Source organism: Meriones unguiculatus, chromosome 8 (assembly GCF_030254825.1).
Source record: "Meriones unguiculatus strain TT.TT164.6M chromosome 8, Bangor_MerUng_6.1, whole genome shotgun sequence".
Lineage (NCBI taxonomy): Eukaryota > Metazoa > Chordata > Mammalia > Rodentia > Muridae > Meriones > Meriones unguiculatus.
In genome coordinates, this window is record NC_083356.1 from 107872179 (window position 1) to 107892757 (window position 20579).

The following is a 20579-nucleotide window of genomic DNA, read 5'->3' on the forward strand; positions in this document are numbered from 1 at the left end:
TTTCAGTAAGAATCAGTATAATTGTTACAGAAAAATTCCTCAAAGAAAATTATGACATGAACTACAAACATGCAGTAACAGGAAATTCTGACCAGAACCCTGGATCAGGTATGAAGCTTCTATGTTTGAAACACAAATTTCATATTTGATGTAAGTTGCAAAGCAACTAAGTTTTTACAAAGCAGGTAAGTTTCTATAAGAGATGTCAATAGAAAAGATGAATGGCTTCCACATTGAATTCTTGTTTGTTGGGTTTTATCTATGTATCTATCTATTTATTTGTATTTTTTGGTTTTGTTCATTTTTTTGAGACAGGGTTTCACTGTATTAACACTGGCTGTCTTAGATTCAACTTTGTAGACCAGACTGACCTTGAACACAAGGACATCTGCCTGCCTCTGCCTCCTGACTGCTGGGATTAAAGGTGTATGCTACTACACCTGGCTATATTGAATTCTTTACCTTTAGAAATAAAGACAAATTTTTGTTAAATCACTTGATAAAATATTATCCCCATAGAGCTTAAACCAATTTTTGCTTCACCATTTTTAAAATTTTTTAAATTCTTTTTTAAATCAATTTATTTTTTGTTAATTACAATTTATTCACTTTGCATTCCAGCAGTAGCCCTTACTCTCATTCTCTCCCACTCTTACTCTCCCTCCCTCATCTCCTCCCATGCCCATCCCCAAGTCCACTGATAGGGGAAGTCCTCCTCCCCTTCCCTTTGACACTAGCCTATCAGGCCTCATCAAGACTGGCTGCATTTTTGTTCTCTGTCACCTGGTAAGGCTGCTACCCCCTCAGAGGGGGGTGATCAAACAGTCAGCCACTGAGCTCATGTCAGAGACAGCATCTGCTCCCATTACTATGGAACCCTCTTGGACACTGAGCTGCCATGAGCAACATCTGTGTAGGGTTCCAGGTTTATCTTTATGCATGGTCCTTGGTTGGAATATCAGTCTCAGAAAACCCTATATCTGACAGAAGGCTAATATCCAGAATACAAAAAGAACTTAAGAAGTTTAAAAACAACAAATCTAGTAATCCAATTAAAAAAATGGCTGACACAAAATAGAAAAAGAACAATATCAAACTCAATCTATGAAGCCACAGTCACCTTGGTGCCTAAACCACACAAAGACCCAACAAAAAGAGAGAACTTCAGACCTATCTCTCTTATGAACATTGATGTAAAAATGATAAAATACTTGGAAACTGAATCCAAGAACACATAAAAGATATCATCCACCATGACCAAGTAGTATTCATCCCAGGCATGCAGAGGTGGTTCACTATATGGAAATCCATCAATGTCATCCACCATGTAAACAAACCGAAGGAGAAAAACTACATGATCATCTCCTTAGATTCCAAAAAAAGCATGTGACAAAAATCCTACACTCATTTATATTTAAAGTCTTGGAGAGATCAGGGATACAAGACATATACCTAAACATAGTAAAGAAAATATAAAGCAAGCCTATAGCCAACATCAAACTCAATGCAGAGAAACTTAAATCAATCCCACTGAAATTGGGACAAGGCAAGGCTGCCCACTCTCTCCATAGCTCTTCAAAATAGTATTTGAAATCCTAGCTAGAGCAATAAGATAATAAAAAGAGATCAAGGGGCTACAAATAGGAAAATAAGTAGTCAAAATATCACTATTTGCAGATGATATGATAGTATACATGAGCAACCCCAAAAATTCAACCAGCGAACTCCTTCAGCTGTTAAACACCTTCAGCCATGTGGCTGAATACACAATTAACTAAAAAAAAAAAAAAAAGAAAAAGAAATTGAAAGCCCTCCTGTACACAAAAGAAAAAAGGGCTGAAAAAGAAATTAGGGAAACAACACTCTTCACAATAGCCTCTAATAACAAAAAGTCACTTGGTGTAACCAAGCAAGTGAAAGACCTGTTTGAAAAAAAACCTCAAGTCTCTGAAGAAAGAATTTGAAAAAGGTATCAGAAGATGGAAAGATCTCCTGCATTCATGGATTGGTAGGATGAATATAGTGAAAATGGCCATCCTGCCAATAGCAATCTAGAGATTCAATGCAGTTCCCATCAAAATACCAATACAATTCTTTACAGACCTTGAAAGAACAATTCTCAACTTCATATGGAGAAACAAAAACCCTGAATTTCCAAAACAACTCTGTACAATAACAGATCATCTGGAGGTATCTCCATCCCTGATCTCAAGCTGTACTATTGAGCAATACTAATAAAAATTGCATGGTATTGGCATAGAAACAGAATGGCAGATTAATGGAATCAAATAGAAGACCTAGCAATAAACCCACACACCTACAGATACTTGATTTTTGACAAAGAAGTCAAAACCATACAATGAAAAAAAGGGCAGCATCCTCAACAAATGGTGGAGTTCTAACTGGATGTCTACATGTAGAAAAATGCAATAGATCCATGTTTGTGAGCCAACACAAAACTAAAGTCCAAGTGTATTTAAGTTCTCATCATAAAATCAGACACACTAAATAGGTTAGAAGAAAAACTGGGGAAGAGCCTTGAACTCATTGGCACAGGAGACAACTTCCTGAACAGAATACCAACAGAACAGGCTCTAAGATCAACAATCAATAAATGGAACCTCATGAAACTGAAAAGCTTCTGTAAAGCAAAGGACTCTATCATCAGAACAAAAAGACAGCCTACAGAATGGGAAAGGATCTTCACCAACCCTATATATGACAGCGTACTAATATCCAGAATATATAAAGAACTTAAGAAGTTAAGCACATACAAACCAAGTAATCCAATAAAAAAATTGGCTACATAGCTAGTCAGAGAATTATCAATAGAAAAATATATTGGCAGAGAAACACTTAAAGAAATGTTCAGCATCCTTAGTCATCAGAGACATACAAATCAAAACAACCCTGAGATTTCACCTCACACCCATCAGGATGGCTCAAGGGACAACACATGTTGGAGAGGATGTGGAGAAAGGTGAACCTTCCTCCATTGCTGGTGGGAGTGTAAACTTGTATAACCACTTTGGAAATCAATCTGGTAATGTTTCAGAAAATTAGGAATAGTCCTACCTTAAGATCTAGCTATACCACCCCTAGGCATATATCTGAAATATGGTCATGTACACAACAAGGACATTTGCTCAACCATGTTTGTAGCAGCTCTATTCATGGTAGCTAGAATATGGAAACAACCTAGATGGAGGAAAAACTGTTGTCAGAATGTAATATATGAGAAAAGAACTTTTAAAAGCTAAAAAATAAAAATAAAGAAGATATCTTATAAATTCCACACCCTTCATGTCATTCTTAGTTGAGTGACATTGTAAAATTTAAAATACTCTAATGTCATTATACTCTGATCTTCCTCTTATAGTCATGTGATATGTATGAACATGTGTGTGTATCCATTCCTCTCTGAGTATGAATGTGTGTGGGTTTCCATTTAATGCACTTGCAAAGACAGAGTTCACTTCATTTATTCCAAAACTATTGTAGATTCCTTACAGTAACATGAATTATAGTTTGTTGATTATTGTCAATTTCTTTTTTTTTTTTTGAGATTTCAACAAGGAAAACACTTTATTTGTACTAAAGGGCTTCACAAACAATATTGACCTGGAGATTACTTCCTTCTTCTTCTTTCTAGCAGTATACTGCTTTACTCCCATGGGATTCGCCATGACTGATTTCTCTGGGAATTTATGATTCCAGCCTGCACAACCCCATGTACTATTTTCTGAGTGTGTTGTTATCCTTGGATGTCTGATGTTCCTCTGTTACCACTCTACAAATGATAGTTCACTTCATATCAAAGAAGAAAGTCATTGTGTTCATTGGGTGTGCAGTACAGATGATCCTGGCTGTTACTTTTGGTACAACAGAATGTTTTCTTTTGGCAGCAATGGCTTATGACTGTTATTTGACCATTCAAAACCCACTTCTGCATGTAGTAATCTAGTCAACCAGAGCCTGTATGTCACTCTTCATTGCTTCCTATGCTGGTGGAATTTTACGCTATCATGATTACCCTTGTGTCCTACAGCTCCATTCTGTCTGCTAGTATGAGGATAAATGTGCCTAATTATCCAGACCCCAAAAGACTACCAGAATTTGAGCCCTGGAACTAGAGTCACAGGCTTTTGTCAGCCATGATGTGGGTTCTGGACATTGAACTCAGGTCCTCTGGAGAGGCAGTACTGAACTTTTTATTTTTATTTTATGATTGGTTTATTTACTTTGGGCTGGGCAGATATTCCACCTATGCTGTTTCAGCAAGCTCTCGGTCCATGTCCCAGCCCCCACCCAATGCCATCCACCTTAACCATCTTTATCTGGGCTACCTTCCATCCATATCTTATAAATACTTGCTTATACATTTCATCTTGGTGTTTTCTCCATGTACGCCATCCTCAGAGTCCTTCCTCCTAGCCCATGTGGTTCATTCTCCACCTAAACCCCATCTTGGTTGTTCTCCCTCCTCCTATCTTCCTGGGATTCTCCTTTCCCCCAAAGCCCCAGAACATTAGCCACGCCTACTTCCTTCTGCCCTGCCCAGGTATAGGCCTTTTAATCAATCAATCAGGGTTGATTAATGTCTCAGGCAGGTTTATACACCAAGGATAGAGCAGTAAAGGGATTTTAGGGCCAATAATTATCATCAAAATACAAGCACCAATTCCTCTTTCCTGTCTAGTCAGGGCAGGAATCCCTACTGATTACAAAGGCAGTCTAGGATTCACAATGACAAACTTTTTCTTAAGGTTTCTATGAAGAGTTCTTTTTTCTTTCTTTTTTTTTAAGAAGTTTTTATTTCTTTTTTATTTATTATTTTTATATTAATTACAGTTTATTTAATTTGTATCCCAGGTGTAGCACCCTCCCTCATTCTCTCCCAATCCCTCTCTCCCTACCTCATCTCTTTCCTACCCCACTCTAAGGGGAGTGTCACTGATGGGGGAGGCCCCTTTCCCTTCCCTCGGATCCTAGCTTATCAGATCTCTTCAGGGGTGGCTACAATGTCTTCTTCTGTGGCCTAGCAAGGCTGCTCCTCCTTTGGGGACGGAGAGGTGTCAAAGAGCTAGCCATTGAGTTCATGTCTGAGACAGTCCCTGCTTCCCTAAGTAGGGAACCCACTTGGATACTGAGCTGCAATTGGGCAGGGGTTATAGGTTATATCCATTCATGGTCAATGGTTGGAGAAACAGTCTCAGAAAAGACCCCTGTGCTCAGATATATTTGGTCCTTGTGGAGATCCTCTCCTCTCCAGGTCATACTAACTCCCCCTTCTTTCAGATGATTCCCTGCACTGTGCCCAAGGTTTGGTTATGAGTCGCAGCATCTGTTTTGATACACTGCTAGGAAGATTCTTTCAAGGGCCCTCTATGGTAGACTCCTGTCCTGTTCCTTGTTTTCCCCTATTTCCAATATCCATCTCATTTGTCTTTCTAAGTGAGGATTGATCATCTTATGCTGGGTCCTCTATCTTCTTTAGGTATATAGATTTTAGTATGTTTATCCTATCTTATAGGTCTAATACCCACTTATAAGTGAATATATACCATGTGTATCTTTCTGCTTCTGGGGTACCTCACTCAGGATGATCTTTTCTAGGTCCCACCATTTTCCTGCAAAGTTCATGGTTTCCTTGTTTTTTTATGGCTGAGTAATATTCCATTGTGTAGATATACCACAATTTCTGTATCCATTCATCAACTGAGGGACATCTGGTTTGTTTCCAAGTTCTGGCTATTACGAGTAAAGCTGCTACAAATATGGTGAGCAAATGTCCTTGTTGTGTACTTGAGCATATTTCAGACATATGCCTAGGAGTTGTATGGCTGAATTTTGAGGAAGCACTATTCCTATTTATCTGAGAAAGCGCCAGATTGATTTCCAAAGTGGTTGTACAAGTTTACATTTCCACCTTCAATGGAGGTTCTCCTTTCTCCTCAACCTCTCCAGCATGTGTTGTCACTTGAGTTTTTGATCTTAGCTATTCTGATGGGTGTCAGGTGAAATCTCAAGGTTGTTTTGATTTACATCTCTCTGATGGCTAAGGACTCCTTCAGCTGATAAATACCTTCAGCAAAGTGGCTGGATACAAAAGTAACTCAGAAGCCCTCTTGTATACCAAAGAAAAAAGGGCTGAGAAAGAAATTAGGGAAACAACACCCTTCACAATAGCCACTAATAATATAAAAGACCTTGGTGTGACTCTAACCAAGCAAGTGAAAGACCTGTTTGAAAAAAACTTCAAGTCTCTGAAGAAAGAAATTGAAGAAGATATCAGAAGATGGAAAGATATCCTGTGCTCATGGATCAGTAGAATTAACATAGTGAAAATGGCAATTCTGCCAAAAGCAATCTACAGATTCAATGCAATTCCCATCAAAATACCATCACAAAGTTTTATAGACCTTGAGAAAAAAATCATCAACTTCATATGGAGAAACAAAAAAAAAAAAACAACAACAACAACAAAAAAAAAAACCCAGAATTTCCAAACGATCCAGTAAAACAACAGATCGTCTGGAGGCATCTCTGTCACTGATCTCAAACTGTACTACAGAGCAATAGTAATAAAATCTGCATGTTATTAGCATAGGAACAGAATGGTGGATCAATAGAACCAAATAGAAGACCCAGAAATAAAACCATACAACTATTGGTACTTGATTTTTGACAAAGAAGCCAAAACCTTTCAATGGAAAAACAAACAACAAACAACAACAACAACACCTTCAATAAATGGTGCTGGTCCAAGAGGATGTCTACATATAGAAAAATGAAAATAGAACCATATTAATCACCATGCACAAAACTAAAGTCCATGTGAATCAAAGACCTTAACATAAAACCAATAAAACCAGACACCCTAACTCAGCTAGAAGAAAAAGTGGGGAAGAGCCTAGAACTCATTGGTACAGGAGAAAACTTCCTGAATAGAACACCAACAGCACAGGCTCTAAGATCAACAATCAATAAATGGGACCTCATGAAAATGAAAAGCTTCTGTAAAGCAAAAGATACTGTTGTCAAAACAAAACGACAGCATATAGACTGGGAAAGGATATTCACCAACCCTTTATCTGACAGCAGGCTGATATCCAAAATATATAAAGAACTAAAGAAGTTAAAAAGCAACAAACCAAGCAATCCAATTAAAAAATGGGGTACAGAGCTAAACAGAGATTTCTCTGTAGAGCTATACAGAATGGCAAAGAAACACTTAAAGAAATGCTCTATGTCCTTAGCCATCAGAAAAGTTCTTTTTTCTTAGTAATGGATGTTTTATCCTTACTGATCTAGAGGTTTATGTAAGAAGATATGTCTTCTTACTATAAAAGGCCAGGCAATCTTAAAAAGTGGGGCTCCACAGAACTGGTTCCAGAGGGCATTTTGGCTTAAGAGATAGGTTCTGTTGGTCAAAACAGTACTGAAGGTTTATTTGCTCATCCATCTCCCCACCCCCACACTTCCTCATATGTAGTATGAACCCTCTCCAAATGGCTATTTAGTACTCTCTTAAAATAAAAATGCAACAAACGAATGCATAAAAAAGAGGGGTATTTACAAAATGGATGTATTTACTAATGTCCTTTGATAATACTTTGAATCTCAGAAGGATTTCTATTGACTATGGCTCAAATCAAAGCTGTGTAGCCATGTATAATCAACATTGTGTTCACGCTCATCCACATTATTACATTTTTCAGAACATAATTCTTAAGGCTGGATGATATTCCAGTCACTATAGGTAACGTATTTTATGTATTAATTCATTTATAAATGGATATTTAAGTTGTTTTTATTCCATATCTAGTTAGAATTTAGCTACAATGATTTAATGTTGTAAATATCGATTTGAGACAATAATGCAAATAGCTTAAGATAAAATCTGGCATCTGTTAGCTGGTCTTATAATGTTAGTTCATTCAGAGTGAAATACAAATTCTTCCTGACAATTAGTGGACAGTCTCCAGACATTTCATTAATTATTCTGACATTGTTGGTTAATCAAGAAATTGACTGGATCACCCACGGGGAGATTCTTTAAAGTTTGAAAAAATGTTCATAAGTAGCCTCCTTCCACTGTGTTAAATTATGCATGGGAGAATAACTGAGGACTTTACAGGTAAGGGATGCACAAGGTTTTACATTATCGGTATTTACAGAAAAAGGACACAGTTTGCTATGTCTTTGTAATTAAATAACAGTATCCATTTGTATTTGGTTAATGTGTTTTCTACTCCTTGGCTGAATAAGAAAACCTCTGTTTTCTTTAGTTAGAGAAAGGAAAGGTGATAAGCAATTTTGAATCATACACATTTCATATGTTCTTAACAATATTTAATTCACTATATATGAGATGTAAAATCTGATACAAACAAATGTAAAAAGAGATGAGGTGTTAGTACATCATATGAGTATTTTCAAGGCAAGAAAATAAAAGCAGAAATTCAGTCATTTTAATGTGCTTTCAAATAGTTAAGCATAGTGATTGAAGTGTTTTCTGTAATCGTCTCAAAAATAGAAGGTATCTGTGTAATTGTACTCATGTGAGTGATGTGCAATATATTAAGGTTAAACAAGTATTATATAGCATATTGATATATGAAAATAATTCTATTAAGAAAAAGTTAAATAATATCCTTCAGAACTGTGATAAATATTCTTAATTTTCTACAGTGCTCTCTCTTCACAGTTTTCGAGGAGTATAGGTTTAAAAATTAAATTTGATTAATTGGTAAAGAATACAAAAGCAGTATGTTGTACCTCATTAACATCCAAAGCCACTAAGAAAAAGTGAGTGTATGTTCCTTTACCACACGGAATTATGGTACATGCTGGTGGATTATTTTGTGATATATTATTATTATTATTGCAAAATAAAACAAAAAATTTAAAATTTAAAGAGTATCTCATTGCAATTTTGGAAAACACTTCTCTAATATTTTAAAAGTATAAGCTTCTTGTATTTATAAAATACAGGCTTTTTCATGGTACAGGGTAGACAATCATATAACTAACATTTCATATGAACTTGGTGAAAACAACAGGAAATATATTCCATGAATCATGTTGGAAATTGTATGATTTTGTTAGGTTACCTACAGTTCTTATAATACAGAAAGTAAACACAAAATATCAGCAAATATTTATTGTATATTATGATAAAATTAATATAGCATATAATTGCAAAGCATATAATTGCAAACCCCTCCTTTTCACCTCTTCCCCTTCTCTCTTTCCTTCTTTTTATTTGTGGAGACAACACTTAAACAGTTTAGAGATGGTGAAACAGTCTAGTTTCACATAATACTGTCTGTATAGAAAATGATGGCCTTGAACTCCTGATGTCAAGAGCTGGGACCATAGGTTTAAGAAACAGGATTGGCTTCAGTATTTTTCTTTACAATAAAGCATCCCTCAATCCAAGCGGACATTTGTATATTTTCATTACTTAAAACTAATATGAAGGGCTCTTTTTTCTATAATTTCATCCAATTGTATTAATCTCCTAATTTCTTTCACAAAAGTGTATCACATTTTTTACATTAAAGTAAATAAATAACACATGTAATGAAAATGCCCACACTAGTTAGACAACATCCCAGTAAACTGAAATAAATGTAACTTGAAATATTATCATCCTTGTAAATGTTAGCTGACAAAGCGTGAAAAAGGACTACATTCATGGTTGATCTAATTACTGTCATGGAACAATTAAGTAAAAAAAGATTAGTAAACTACAAAGTTGATGAGCTATTTTCTGATAGCCTTGTTTTGCATCTTGTTTTCACTTTTCATATTTTTAAGTTTTATATATAATTTTCCCTCACATAATAACTCCCAGATCACCACAACCCACCAAGTTTATTCTTTCAGAAAAAAATGAATCACACCTAAGTATTAAGACTAAAGGAAAATACCATAAGGAACAGCAAATAACAAACCTAACAGAAGAAAGCACACGAAAAGAAAAGGAGCCCATCTCATGGTGGGCAACTACTCTTGAGTATGAGGCCTGCCCTGAAATGTGGTTGATATACTTAGTGTCACTCCATTGGAGAAAACTGATTTTCCGGTTATCAGCACACATCAGTTGCTGATTATCTTTTACATAGGGAGACATTCATGATCCTTTCTCTGTACTGACAAACCTTTTTGCAATATAAATAGAAAACTTCTTTCAAACATTGTGACTAACTTGGAAGTAATGTTACCAGCACTCCAGAAAGTAGACAGATTTACAGGCTCCTTAGCTGCCTGGCCTACAGTGAGACACTGCTTCTAGAAAGTGGAAGGGTGGATAAGCTTGTCCATAGAGAAAGGTCTGGGCAAACATATGCAAGTTTCTGTATTTGAACATCACGGAATGCAAAACAAAATTGTGACTAATACCTGAGAATAACTTCATGATACCATTCAATACTGAAATACTTTATTGTTCTTACAATGTATGCTACAAAGACATATTTGGAATTTCAGTTAGAGCTTTATGAAAAAATAACTGTACAAAGCAATGCTTATCTTCATTAAGTACATGGGCCAGTTTTATATGTTTGTATGTCCAGTATTTTGTTTCTTCAAATGACAGTATCATATCTGACTATGCTGATTTTTATTTGTCTGTCTATTTTTTATCAAGACAGTTAACACCTTTTGCTACATTACCTGCTCTAAGTACTTTAGAAGACTATTCTATAAAAAGGGATTTATGTGTTTTCTAAATATAAATATTTATGAAATTTATAAAACATATTGAGCCTGTGTTTTGGAAACCTACTCCCATACTTTATAATAGCAATGTGTCTTTTCACTGCTAAGCCTTTTCTCCATTCATGCTTACATTTTTTTAATTTGTCATTAGAAAACCTAACAGAATTGGCATATGTATTATTGATGTTACCAAATTAATAATCGTTGACACCTTATTTAGAAGCCTATGAAAAATAACAGTACAATGCTAACCCATTAGGCATTTACATAACAATTTAAGTTTTAGCAGTATTTAATCATAAGTTTACTTTTTCTTTACCTATATCTTCATATCTGCATTTATCCTCTTGTATCATCTGTATATGCATGCATGTTTGTATGTATTTACATGTCTATCTATAATGTATCTATAACTATCATCTATTTATTCCTATAAATTATCTATTTATCTATCTCTCACCTATCTATCACCTCTCTCTACCTATCATCTATTTAAGCATATAATATTAGAGGTTTCTGACCTTATACATGAGCTATTGGCATTGATTCTTTGGAGCTAGATCATAAATATATGTAACTAACTGGCAACAAACCCTTAGAAGACAGTGGCAATTCATGTTTACATCGAAACTATCTGTCTATTGAAGTAGTATATATACATATATTATTATAATCATCATGAAAGGGAAACACAAATTAGCTTCTATCTCTTTTTACATAGTATGCTGAATGAATGTGTTTGTCAATAAATATTCACTTGAAAATGTTAGATGCTTCTTACTTGTAATAGTTTAGTCCAATAACTGACCTCTGGGTGATCAATTCTGAAAGACATTTAATATTTTATTGTTTTCATTGATAATAGGCTTTCTGATAAAGAATGGAGAAACACAACCTCACAGTGGTGACTGAATTCATCCTAATGGGCATCACTGGGAATCCTGAGCTGCAGGCCCCACTCTTTGGGCTGTTCCTCATCATCTATCTCATCTCGGTGATTGGCAACCTAGGGATCATCATTCTCACCAATGTAGACTCCAAATTACAGACACCAATGTATTTCTTCCTAAGGCATTTGGCTTTCACCGATTTTGTTTATTCAACAACCGTGGGACCAAAAATGTTGGTAAACTTTGTTGTAAATCAAAATGCAATTTCCTATTATCTTTGTGCTACACAGTTAGTTTTCTTTCTTTTGTTCATTGGCAGTGAGCTGTTTATTTTGTCTGCGATGTCTTATGACCGCTATGTGGCCATATGTAAGCCCCTGCTCTACACTGTCATCATGTCTCATAAAGTATGTTGGGTCTTAGTCACAGTTACCTATCTTTACTGCACACTTATGTCCCTTGTAGTCACCATAAATATTTTCTCTTTATCCTTCTGTGGCAACAATGTTATCAATCATTTCTTTTGTGACTGCATCCCCTTAATATCTTTGATTTGCTCAAATACACATGAAGTAGAACTTATAGTTATGATCTTTGCAGCTTTTGATTTGATTTCTTCCCTAACAGTTGTTCTTATGTCCTATTTGCTCATTCTCATAGCTGTTCTCAGGATGAACTCTGCTGAGGGCAGACGAAAAGCTTTCTCTACTTGTGGCTCGCACCTGACAGTGGTTACAGTGTTTTATGGGACGCTGATATTCATGTATGTACAACCTGAATCTAGTCATTCCATTGATACTGATAAAATATCATCCATATTTTATACTTTAATAATCCCCTTGTTAAATCCCTTGATCTATAGTCTGAGGAACAAAGATGTAAAAGATGCTCTACAAAGAACAAGGCAAAAAATATTTAACACATTTTCTTAAAGTTTACATTCAGTATGAATCATTCAAATCAGGTGTGAATATGCACCCACTTTGCTTTCCTCCAGAATGTACAATAAGCACCAGCGTATTCAACATACATTTAACTATTTGAATCCTGGTGCTAATAAATTTTTCATGTATCATACTTGCATTGGAGGAGAATAATTTTCTTCAGGGGACATTATATTCTAGGTATAACTGCAAAATATAAACAGATTTAGTGTCAATAGAAGTGAAAGTGTTTCTAAAGAGACATACAGTGCATGGAAGAGAGAAATTACAGTATGTACAAAAAAAGGATTTTGAACATCCTTGTGGAATTTTCTATTAAAATACACCTTTTGACATTTGGCTATATTTGCATGTGCTTTTGTTTTGTTAAATTATATTGCTTTTGATTTAGATTGGGTTTAGATATTTGACAGCTTCATACATTTATACAGTGAACATTAAGTATTATAATTTCAATCCATGCCTCCCTCATCAACCTCCCTTCGTGTGGCATCATCAGATAGACAGACTTCATGGAATTAACTCACTACTTTACAAAAACAGCAGAAGCTGTGTCTTGACTCCAGTGGAGGGTTAGGGGTTGAAAGAACTATTCTTTATTAATCGTTCCAGATATATAAAATTGATTAACTTTTTAATTTTGGGTGGAACAAACACATAAAATGAAGTTGAGTCATAATATATATATGTATATATATATATATATTTATATACAAATCAAAAAACAATATTCACTCTCATAGCTTGCAATGTATAAAAGACTGACAAAAATGACTGATTGTCTTTAAATTGGCTGATATGTTTCGAAATATTTCCTTACAGCAATTACATAAAAACTTTGTCAACATGTAATATAGAGCAACATACAGTAATAGTCTATGTCTCAAGACAGTACATTTGTATGTACTTAATGACCAATAAGTTTAAAATATAGAAAATAAGAAAGACAATCAATTTTAGTAAATATTTTGAGTACCAGCATAGAGCAAAGAAGAACACATATAAATGTATTTTTAGTGGGAATGGTGGACAGAAATGTCTATGCATCAGCAGTAAACAAAGTCACAAATCTCCACAGAAGTCTGTGAAATTTGGGTGTATTTTCATGTAACTGTGCTCTCTTATGTGTTGGTTATGGGTCAGGACTGTTTGAGATCCTCTCTTGCCCCATATAGACACTTTCACATGAGAGAATGCATCAAGGTTATAACATTAGAGAAATAATTTCAACAAATATAGTAAGAATAAAAGTTTCTATGAAAATTTAGTTTCTAACTAAATTTTGCTTCTACTTTTATTGCTTTAATTTTCAATGATGAAAAATTAAAAAAAAAAAAGAAAACAATGAGAGTTATATTAGTTTTCCTAGGAAAGAGAAAGGAAATATAAAGAATGAAAGATAACGAAAAGATAAGGAAAAATAAAACTGTTTCTTGTCTACAACTCTGGAATTTATTCACTTTATATCCTTATCACAGCCATCTCCCTCCTCTTCTCCCAGTCCTGCCCACCCCTGCCCCTTCTCCTTTCTCTTCTCCTCAGAAAATGGAATAGCCTCCACCCTACCCACTCTCCCTGGAACTTCAAGTCCCATCATGATTAAGAGGGAGGCTGGGTGGGAAAGACAGAGGGAGCTACAGGTGGAATACAAAGTGAATAAACTGTAATTAATAAAAATTAAAAAAAAGATTAAGTGTATCCTCTTCCACTGAGGTCGAACGAAAGTGATCCCAAAGCAGGCAAGAGAGTCCATGTCAAAGACAGCCCCTGCTCTGATTGCTAGAAGCTCCTCATGAAGACCAAGATGCCCATCAGCTTCATACGTGTAGGAGACCAAGGACCAGTTATTGTACGCTTTTTGGTTCATGGTTCAGTCTCTGTAAGACCCCATGTTCTTTGATTAGTGGACTGTTTATCTTTCTGTAGTATTCTTGTCCTCTCCATGTCCCTCTATCCTTCCAACTCTTTCATGAGAATCCTCAATCTCTGCCTAATGTTTAGCTGTGGGTCTCTCCAACTGTTTCCATCTGCTGCTGGGTGGAGCCTCTAAGAGTTATGCTAGTCTCCTGTCTGCAAACCTAGCAGACTATCAATATCGTTAATAGAGTCAGGGGTTGGCTCTCTACCATGAGGTGGGTCTCAGTTTGGGCCAGTCATTGTTTACCTCTTCCTTCAATCTCTGCTCCATCTTTGGAATTTAGAGACAGGAAACAAATGCCTTTTTAAGAGTTACTGTCTTTCTTTTTTTTTTTTTTCACTCCAAAGGCTTTTATGCTAATAGATACCAAACAAGCAGAACAAACAACCTCCTTCCTCTTAAAAATAAATAAACCCTACAATTTTCCAGGTCTTCCTCAAGCTCAGATGTTCACACCGTTTTCTGGTAATCCATTCTTTGTCTTTGGTCCATCAAGTCAGGTAGCCGTAAGTGGCAATAGGTGTCCCTGTTACTTCATCTAATGGTATTCATACAGCGTAAAGAACTATTTTTACATTTTTTTTAATCTTATGTGCATTGGTGTTTTGTTGCATGTATGTCTGTGTGAGGGTGTCGCTCCTGGAGTTACAATCAATTGTGAGCTGCCATGTGGGTGCTGGGAATTGAACCTAGGTCCTCTGGAGATCAGTCAGTGCTATTAATTGCTGAGCCATTGCTCCCGCCCTAAATAATCACTTTTTAGATGCTGAAACAATGAGGCAAAAAACACCCTCCTTCTGTTTTGTGATGTGTTATTCTCTCTCTCTCTTTTAGACAGTTTCTTTTTTTAAATTTTTTATTAATTACACATTATTCATTTTGTATCCCCCCATAAGCCCCTATCTCCTCCCCTCCCGATCCCACCCTCCCTCCTCTTTGCCACTCCCCAAGTCCACTGATAGGGGAGGTTCTCCTCTCCTTTCTGATCTTAGTCCATCAGTTCACATCAGAAGTATCTGCATTGTCCTCTACTGTGGCCTGGTAAGGCTGATCCCCCCGAGGGGGAGGTGATCAAAGAGCAGGCCAGGCAGATTATGTCAGAGGCAGTCCCTCTTCACATTACTATGTAACCCACTTGGACACTGAACTGCCATGAGCTACATCTGTGCAGGGGTTCTAGGTTATCTCCATGAATAGTCCTTGGTTGGAGTATGAGTCTCTGGGAAGTTCCCTGTGTTCAAATTTTCTTGTTCTGTTGCTCTCCTTGTGGAGACGCTGTCCTCTCCAGCTCTTACTATTTCCCACTTCTTACATAAAATTCCATTCACTCTGCCCAACAGTTGCCCATCAGGCTCAGCATCTGCTTTGATAGTGTGTAGGGCAGAGGCTTTCAGAGGCCCTCTGTGGTAGGTTCCTAGTTTGTTTCCTGTTTTCTTCTTCTGGCTTTCAGTAGTCCTCTTTAGAAGGTTCCTAGGTTGTTTCCTGTTTTTTTCTTCTGATGTCCATCCTCTTTGCCTTTCCGGATGGGGATTGACCATTTTAGTTAGGGTCCTCTCTCTTGCTTAGTTTCTTTAGATGCACAGATTTTAGTGGGTTTGTCCTATGTTGTATGTCTATATGAGTGAGTATATACCGTGTGTGTCTTTTTGCTTCTGGGACAACTCACTCAGGATGATCCTTTCCAGGTCCCACCATTTACCTGCAAATTTCATGATTTCCTTATTTTTCATTGCTGAGTAATATTCCATTGTATAGATATACCACAATTTCTGCATCCATTCTTCAGTTGAGGGGCATCTGGGTTGTTTCCAGCTTCTGGCTATTACAAATAAAGCTGCTACAAACATGGTTGAGCAAATGTCCTTTTTGTGTACTTGAGCCTCTTTTGGATATATGCCCAGGAGTGGTATGGCTGGATCTTGGGGATGCGCTATTCCTAGTTGTCTGAGAAAGCACCAGATTGATTTCCAGAGTGGTTGTACAAGTTTACATTCCCACCAGCAGTGGAGGAGGGTTCCCCTTTCTCCACAACCTCTCCAGCATGTGTTGTCACTTGAGTTTTTCATCTTGGCCATTCTGATGGGTGTAAGGTGAAATCTCAGGGTTGTTTTGATTTGCATTTCCCTAATGGCTAATGAGGTTGAGCATTTCTTTAAGTGCTTCTCTGCCATTCGATATTCTTCTACAGAGAATTCTCTGTTTAGCTCTGTTGCCCATTTTTTTTAAGTGGATTACTTGGTTTGCTGCTTTTCAGCTTCTTTAGTTCTTTATATATACTGGGTATGAGTCCTCTGTCAGATAAAGGGTTGGTGAAGATTCTTTCCCAATCTGTAGGTAGTCGCTTTGTTTTGGTGATGGTCTCCTTTGCTTTGCAGAAGCTTTTCAGTTTCATGAGGTCCCATTTATTGATTGTTGCTCTTAGACCCTGTGCTGTTGGTGTTCTGTTCAGGAAGTTTTCTCCTGTACCAATGAGTTCTAGGGTATTCCCCACTTTTTTTCTAGCCGATTTAATGTGTCTGGTTTTATGTTGAGGTCTTTGATCCACTTGGACTTCAGTTTTGTACAGGGTGATGAGTATGGATCTATTTTTATTTTTCTACATGAAGACATCTATTTGGACCAGCACCATTTGTTGAAGATGCTATCTTTTTTCCAATGTATGGTTTTGGCGTCTTTGTCAAAGATCAGGTGTCCATAAGTGTGTGGGTTTATTTCTGGGTCCTCTGTTTGGTTCCATTGATGCACCAGTCTGTTTCTAGGCCAGTACCATGCAGTTTTTAAAACTGTTGCTCTATAGTACAACTTAAGATCAGGGATGGAGATACCTCCAGAAGATCTTTTATTGTAGAGGATTGTTTTAGCAATTCTGGGTTTCTTGTTATTCCATAGGAAGTTGAGAATTTTTCTTTCCAGGTCTGTAAAGAATTGTGTTGGTAATTTGATGGGAATTGCATTGAATCTGTAGATTGCTTTTGGTAAGATGGCCATTTTTACTATGTTAATCCTGCCAAGCCATGAGCATGGGAGATCTTTCCATCTTCTCATATCTTCTAATTCTTTCTTCAGAGACTTGAAATTTTTTTCATACAAGTCTATGACTTCCTTGGTTAGGGTTACTTTGAGGTACCTTATGTCATTTGTGGCTATTGTGAAGGGTGTTGTTTCCCTAATTTCTTTCTCAGCCCTTTTGTCTTTTGTATACAGGAGGGCTACTGATTTTTTTTGAGTTAATTTTGTACCCAGCCGCTTTGCTGAAGGTGTTTATCAGCTGTAGGAGTTCCCTGGTAGAGTTTTTGGGGTCACTCACCTATACTATCATATCATCTGCAAATAGTGATAATTTGACATCTTCCTTTCCAATTTGTATCCCCTTGATCTCCTTCAACTGTCTTATTGCTCTAGCAAGGACTTCCAGCACTATGTTGAAGAGATATGGAGAGAGTGGGCAGCCTTGACTTGTCCCTGATTTCAGTGGGATTGCATTAAGTTTCTCTCTGTTCAGTTTGATGTTGGCTATAGGTTTGCTGTATATTGCCTTTACTATGTTTAGATATGTGCCTTGTATCCCTGATCTCTCCAATACTTTAAACATGAATGGATGTTGGATTTTGTCAAATGCTTTTTCAGCATCTAGGGAGATTATCGTGTGTTTTTTTTTTCTTTTAGTTTGTTAATATGGTGGATCACATTGATGGATTTCCATATAATGAACCACCCCTGCATACCTGGGATGAAACCTACTTGGTCATGGTGGATGATATCTTTGATGTGTTCTTGTATTCGGTTTGCGAGTATTTTGTTGAGTATTTTTGCATCAGTGTTCATAAGGGAGATTGGCCTGAAGTTCTCTTTTTTTGTTGGGTCTTTGTAAGGTTTAGGTACCAAGGTGACTGTGGCTTCATAGAATGAGTTTGGTAATGTTGCTTCTGTTTCGATTTTGTGGAATAGTTTGAAGAGAACTGGAGTTAGCTCTTTTTTTGAATGTCTGGTAGAATTCTGCACTGAAACCATCAGATCCTGGGCTTTTTTTGGATGGGAGACTTTCAATGACTGCTTCTATTTCCTTGGGGGATATAGGACTATTTAATTGATTTACCTGGTCCTGATTTAGCTTTGGTAAGTGGAATCGATCAAGAAAATTGTCCATTTCATTTAAATTTTCAAATTTTGTTGCGTATAGACTTTTGAAGTAAGTCCTAATGATTGTTTGGATTTCCTCAGTGTCTGTAGTATGTCCCCCTTTTCATTTCTGATTTTGTTGATTTGGATGGTGTCTCTCTGCCTTTTAGTTAGTTTGGCTAAGTGTTTGTCGATCTTGTTGATTTTCTCAAAGAACCAGCTCTTGGTTTCATTGATTCTTTGAATTGTTTTATTTGTTTCTAATTGATTGATTTCAGCTCTGAGTTTGATTATTTCCAGCCATCTACTCCTTTTTGGTGTGTCTGCTTCTTCTTTTTCTAGGGTTTTTAAGTGGGCCATTAAGTTGCTTGAATGAGCTGTCTCGAATTTCTTCTTGAAGGCACTTAGTGCTATGAACTTTCCTCTTAGCACTACTTTCATTGTGTCCCACAAGTTTGGGTATGTTGTGTCTTCATTTTCATTGAGTTCTAGGAAGACTTTAATTTCTTTCTTTATTTCTTCCCTGACCCAATTGTCTTTTAGTAGCAAGTTGTTCAGTTTCCATGTATGTGTAGGCTTTTTGATATTCCTGTTGTTACTGAGGTCCAACTTTATTCCATGGTGATCAGACAGGATACAAGGGATTATTTCAATCTTCTTGTATCTGTTGAGGCTTGCTTTGTGACCAACTATATGGTCTATTTTGGAGAAGGTTCTGTGAGGTGCTGAGAAGAAGGTAAATTCTTTTGTGTTTGGGTGTAAGGTTCTGTAAATGTCTGTTAGGTCCATTTGATTCATGACCTCTGTTAGAGATATTGTTTCTTTGTTTAATTTCTGTTTAGTTGACCTGTCCTTTGTTGAGAGTGGGGTGTTGAAGTCTCCCACTATTAGTGTGTGGGGATCTATGTGTGGTTTAAGTTTTATCAATGTTTCTTTCACAAATGTGGGTGCCCTTGTATTTGGGGCATAGATGTTCAGGATTGCGATGTCTTCCTGGTGGAATTTTCCCTTGATGAGTGTGAAGTGTCCTTCCCCATCTCTTTTGACTAATTTTGGTTGAAAGTCTATTTTATGAGATATTAGAATGGCTACTCCTGCTTGCTTCTTGCATCCATTTGCTTGGAAAGCCGTCTTCCATCTTTTACCCTCAAGTAATATCTATCTTTGTGACTTAGGTGTGTTTCTTTTATACAACAGATTCCTGGGTTTTGTTTACGCATCCATTCTGTTAGTTTAGTCTGTGTCTTTTTTTTTATTTTATTATTATTTTTTATCAGTTACATTTTATTAACTCTGTATCCCAGCCGTATCCCGATCCCTCATTTCCTCCCAATCCCTCTCTCCCTCCCTCATCTCCACCGTGCCCCTTTCCAAGTCCACTGATAGGGGGGACCTCCTCCCCATTCACCTGATCCTGTTTTATCAGGTATCTTCAGGACTGGCTGTAAAGCCCTCCTCTGTGGCCTAACAGGACTGCTCCTCCCTTCGGGGGTGGGGAGACCAAAGAGCCAGTCATGAGTTCCTGTTAGAAATAGTCCTTGTTCCCCTCACTTTGGGAAGCCAATTGGTTACTGAGCTACCACAGGCTACATCTGAGCGGAGGTTCTAGGTTATATCCATACATGGTCCTTGGTTGAATGTCAGTCTCAGAAGAGACCCTGTGCCCAGATATATTTGGTCCTTGTGGAGCTCCTATCCTTTCCCCAACAGACTAACTCCCCTTCTTTCTTATGATTCCCTGTACTCTGCCAAAGGTTTGGTCATGAGTCTTTGCTTGGAAAACACTGCTAGTTAGAGTTTTTCAGATGCGCTCAGTAGACTCCTGTCATACGTTCAATGCACATCCCATCTGTCTTTGTAAATGAGGATTGATCATCTTACCCCATGTCTGCTCTCTTGATTATCTTTTTTAGGTGTATAGATTTCATTATGTTTATCAGATGTTATAGGTCTATATAAGTGAGTATATCCCATGTTTGT

General features: G+C 36.9%; 1 protein-coding gene across 1 annotated transcript; it reads left to right on the plus strand.

Moving 5' to 3' along the window:
* Positions 1 to 11586: 11586 nt before the first annotated feature.
* On the plus strand, positions 11587 to 12550 carry LOC132656043 (olfactory receptor 8K3-like). The gene has a single exon (XM_060390592.1). The coding sequence runs from the start codon at positions 11609 to 11611 to the stop codon at positions 12548 to 12550; it is 942 nt and encodes a 313-aa protein (XP_060246575.1). The 5' UTR covers positions 11587 to 11608.
* The last annotated feature ends 8029 nt before the right edge of the window (positions 12551 to 20579 follow it).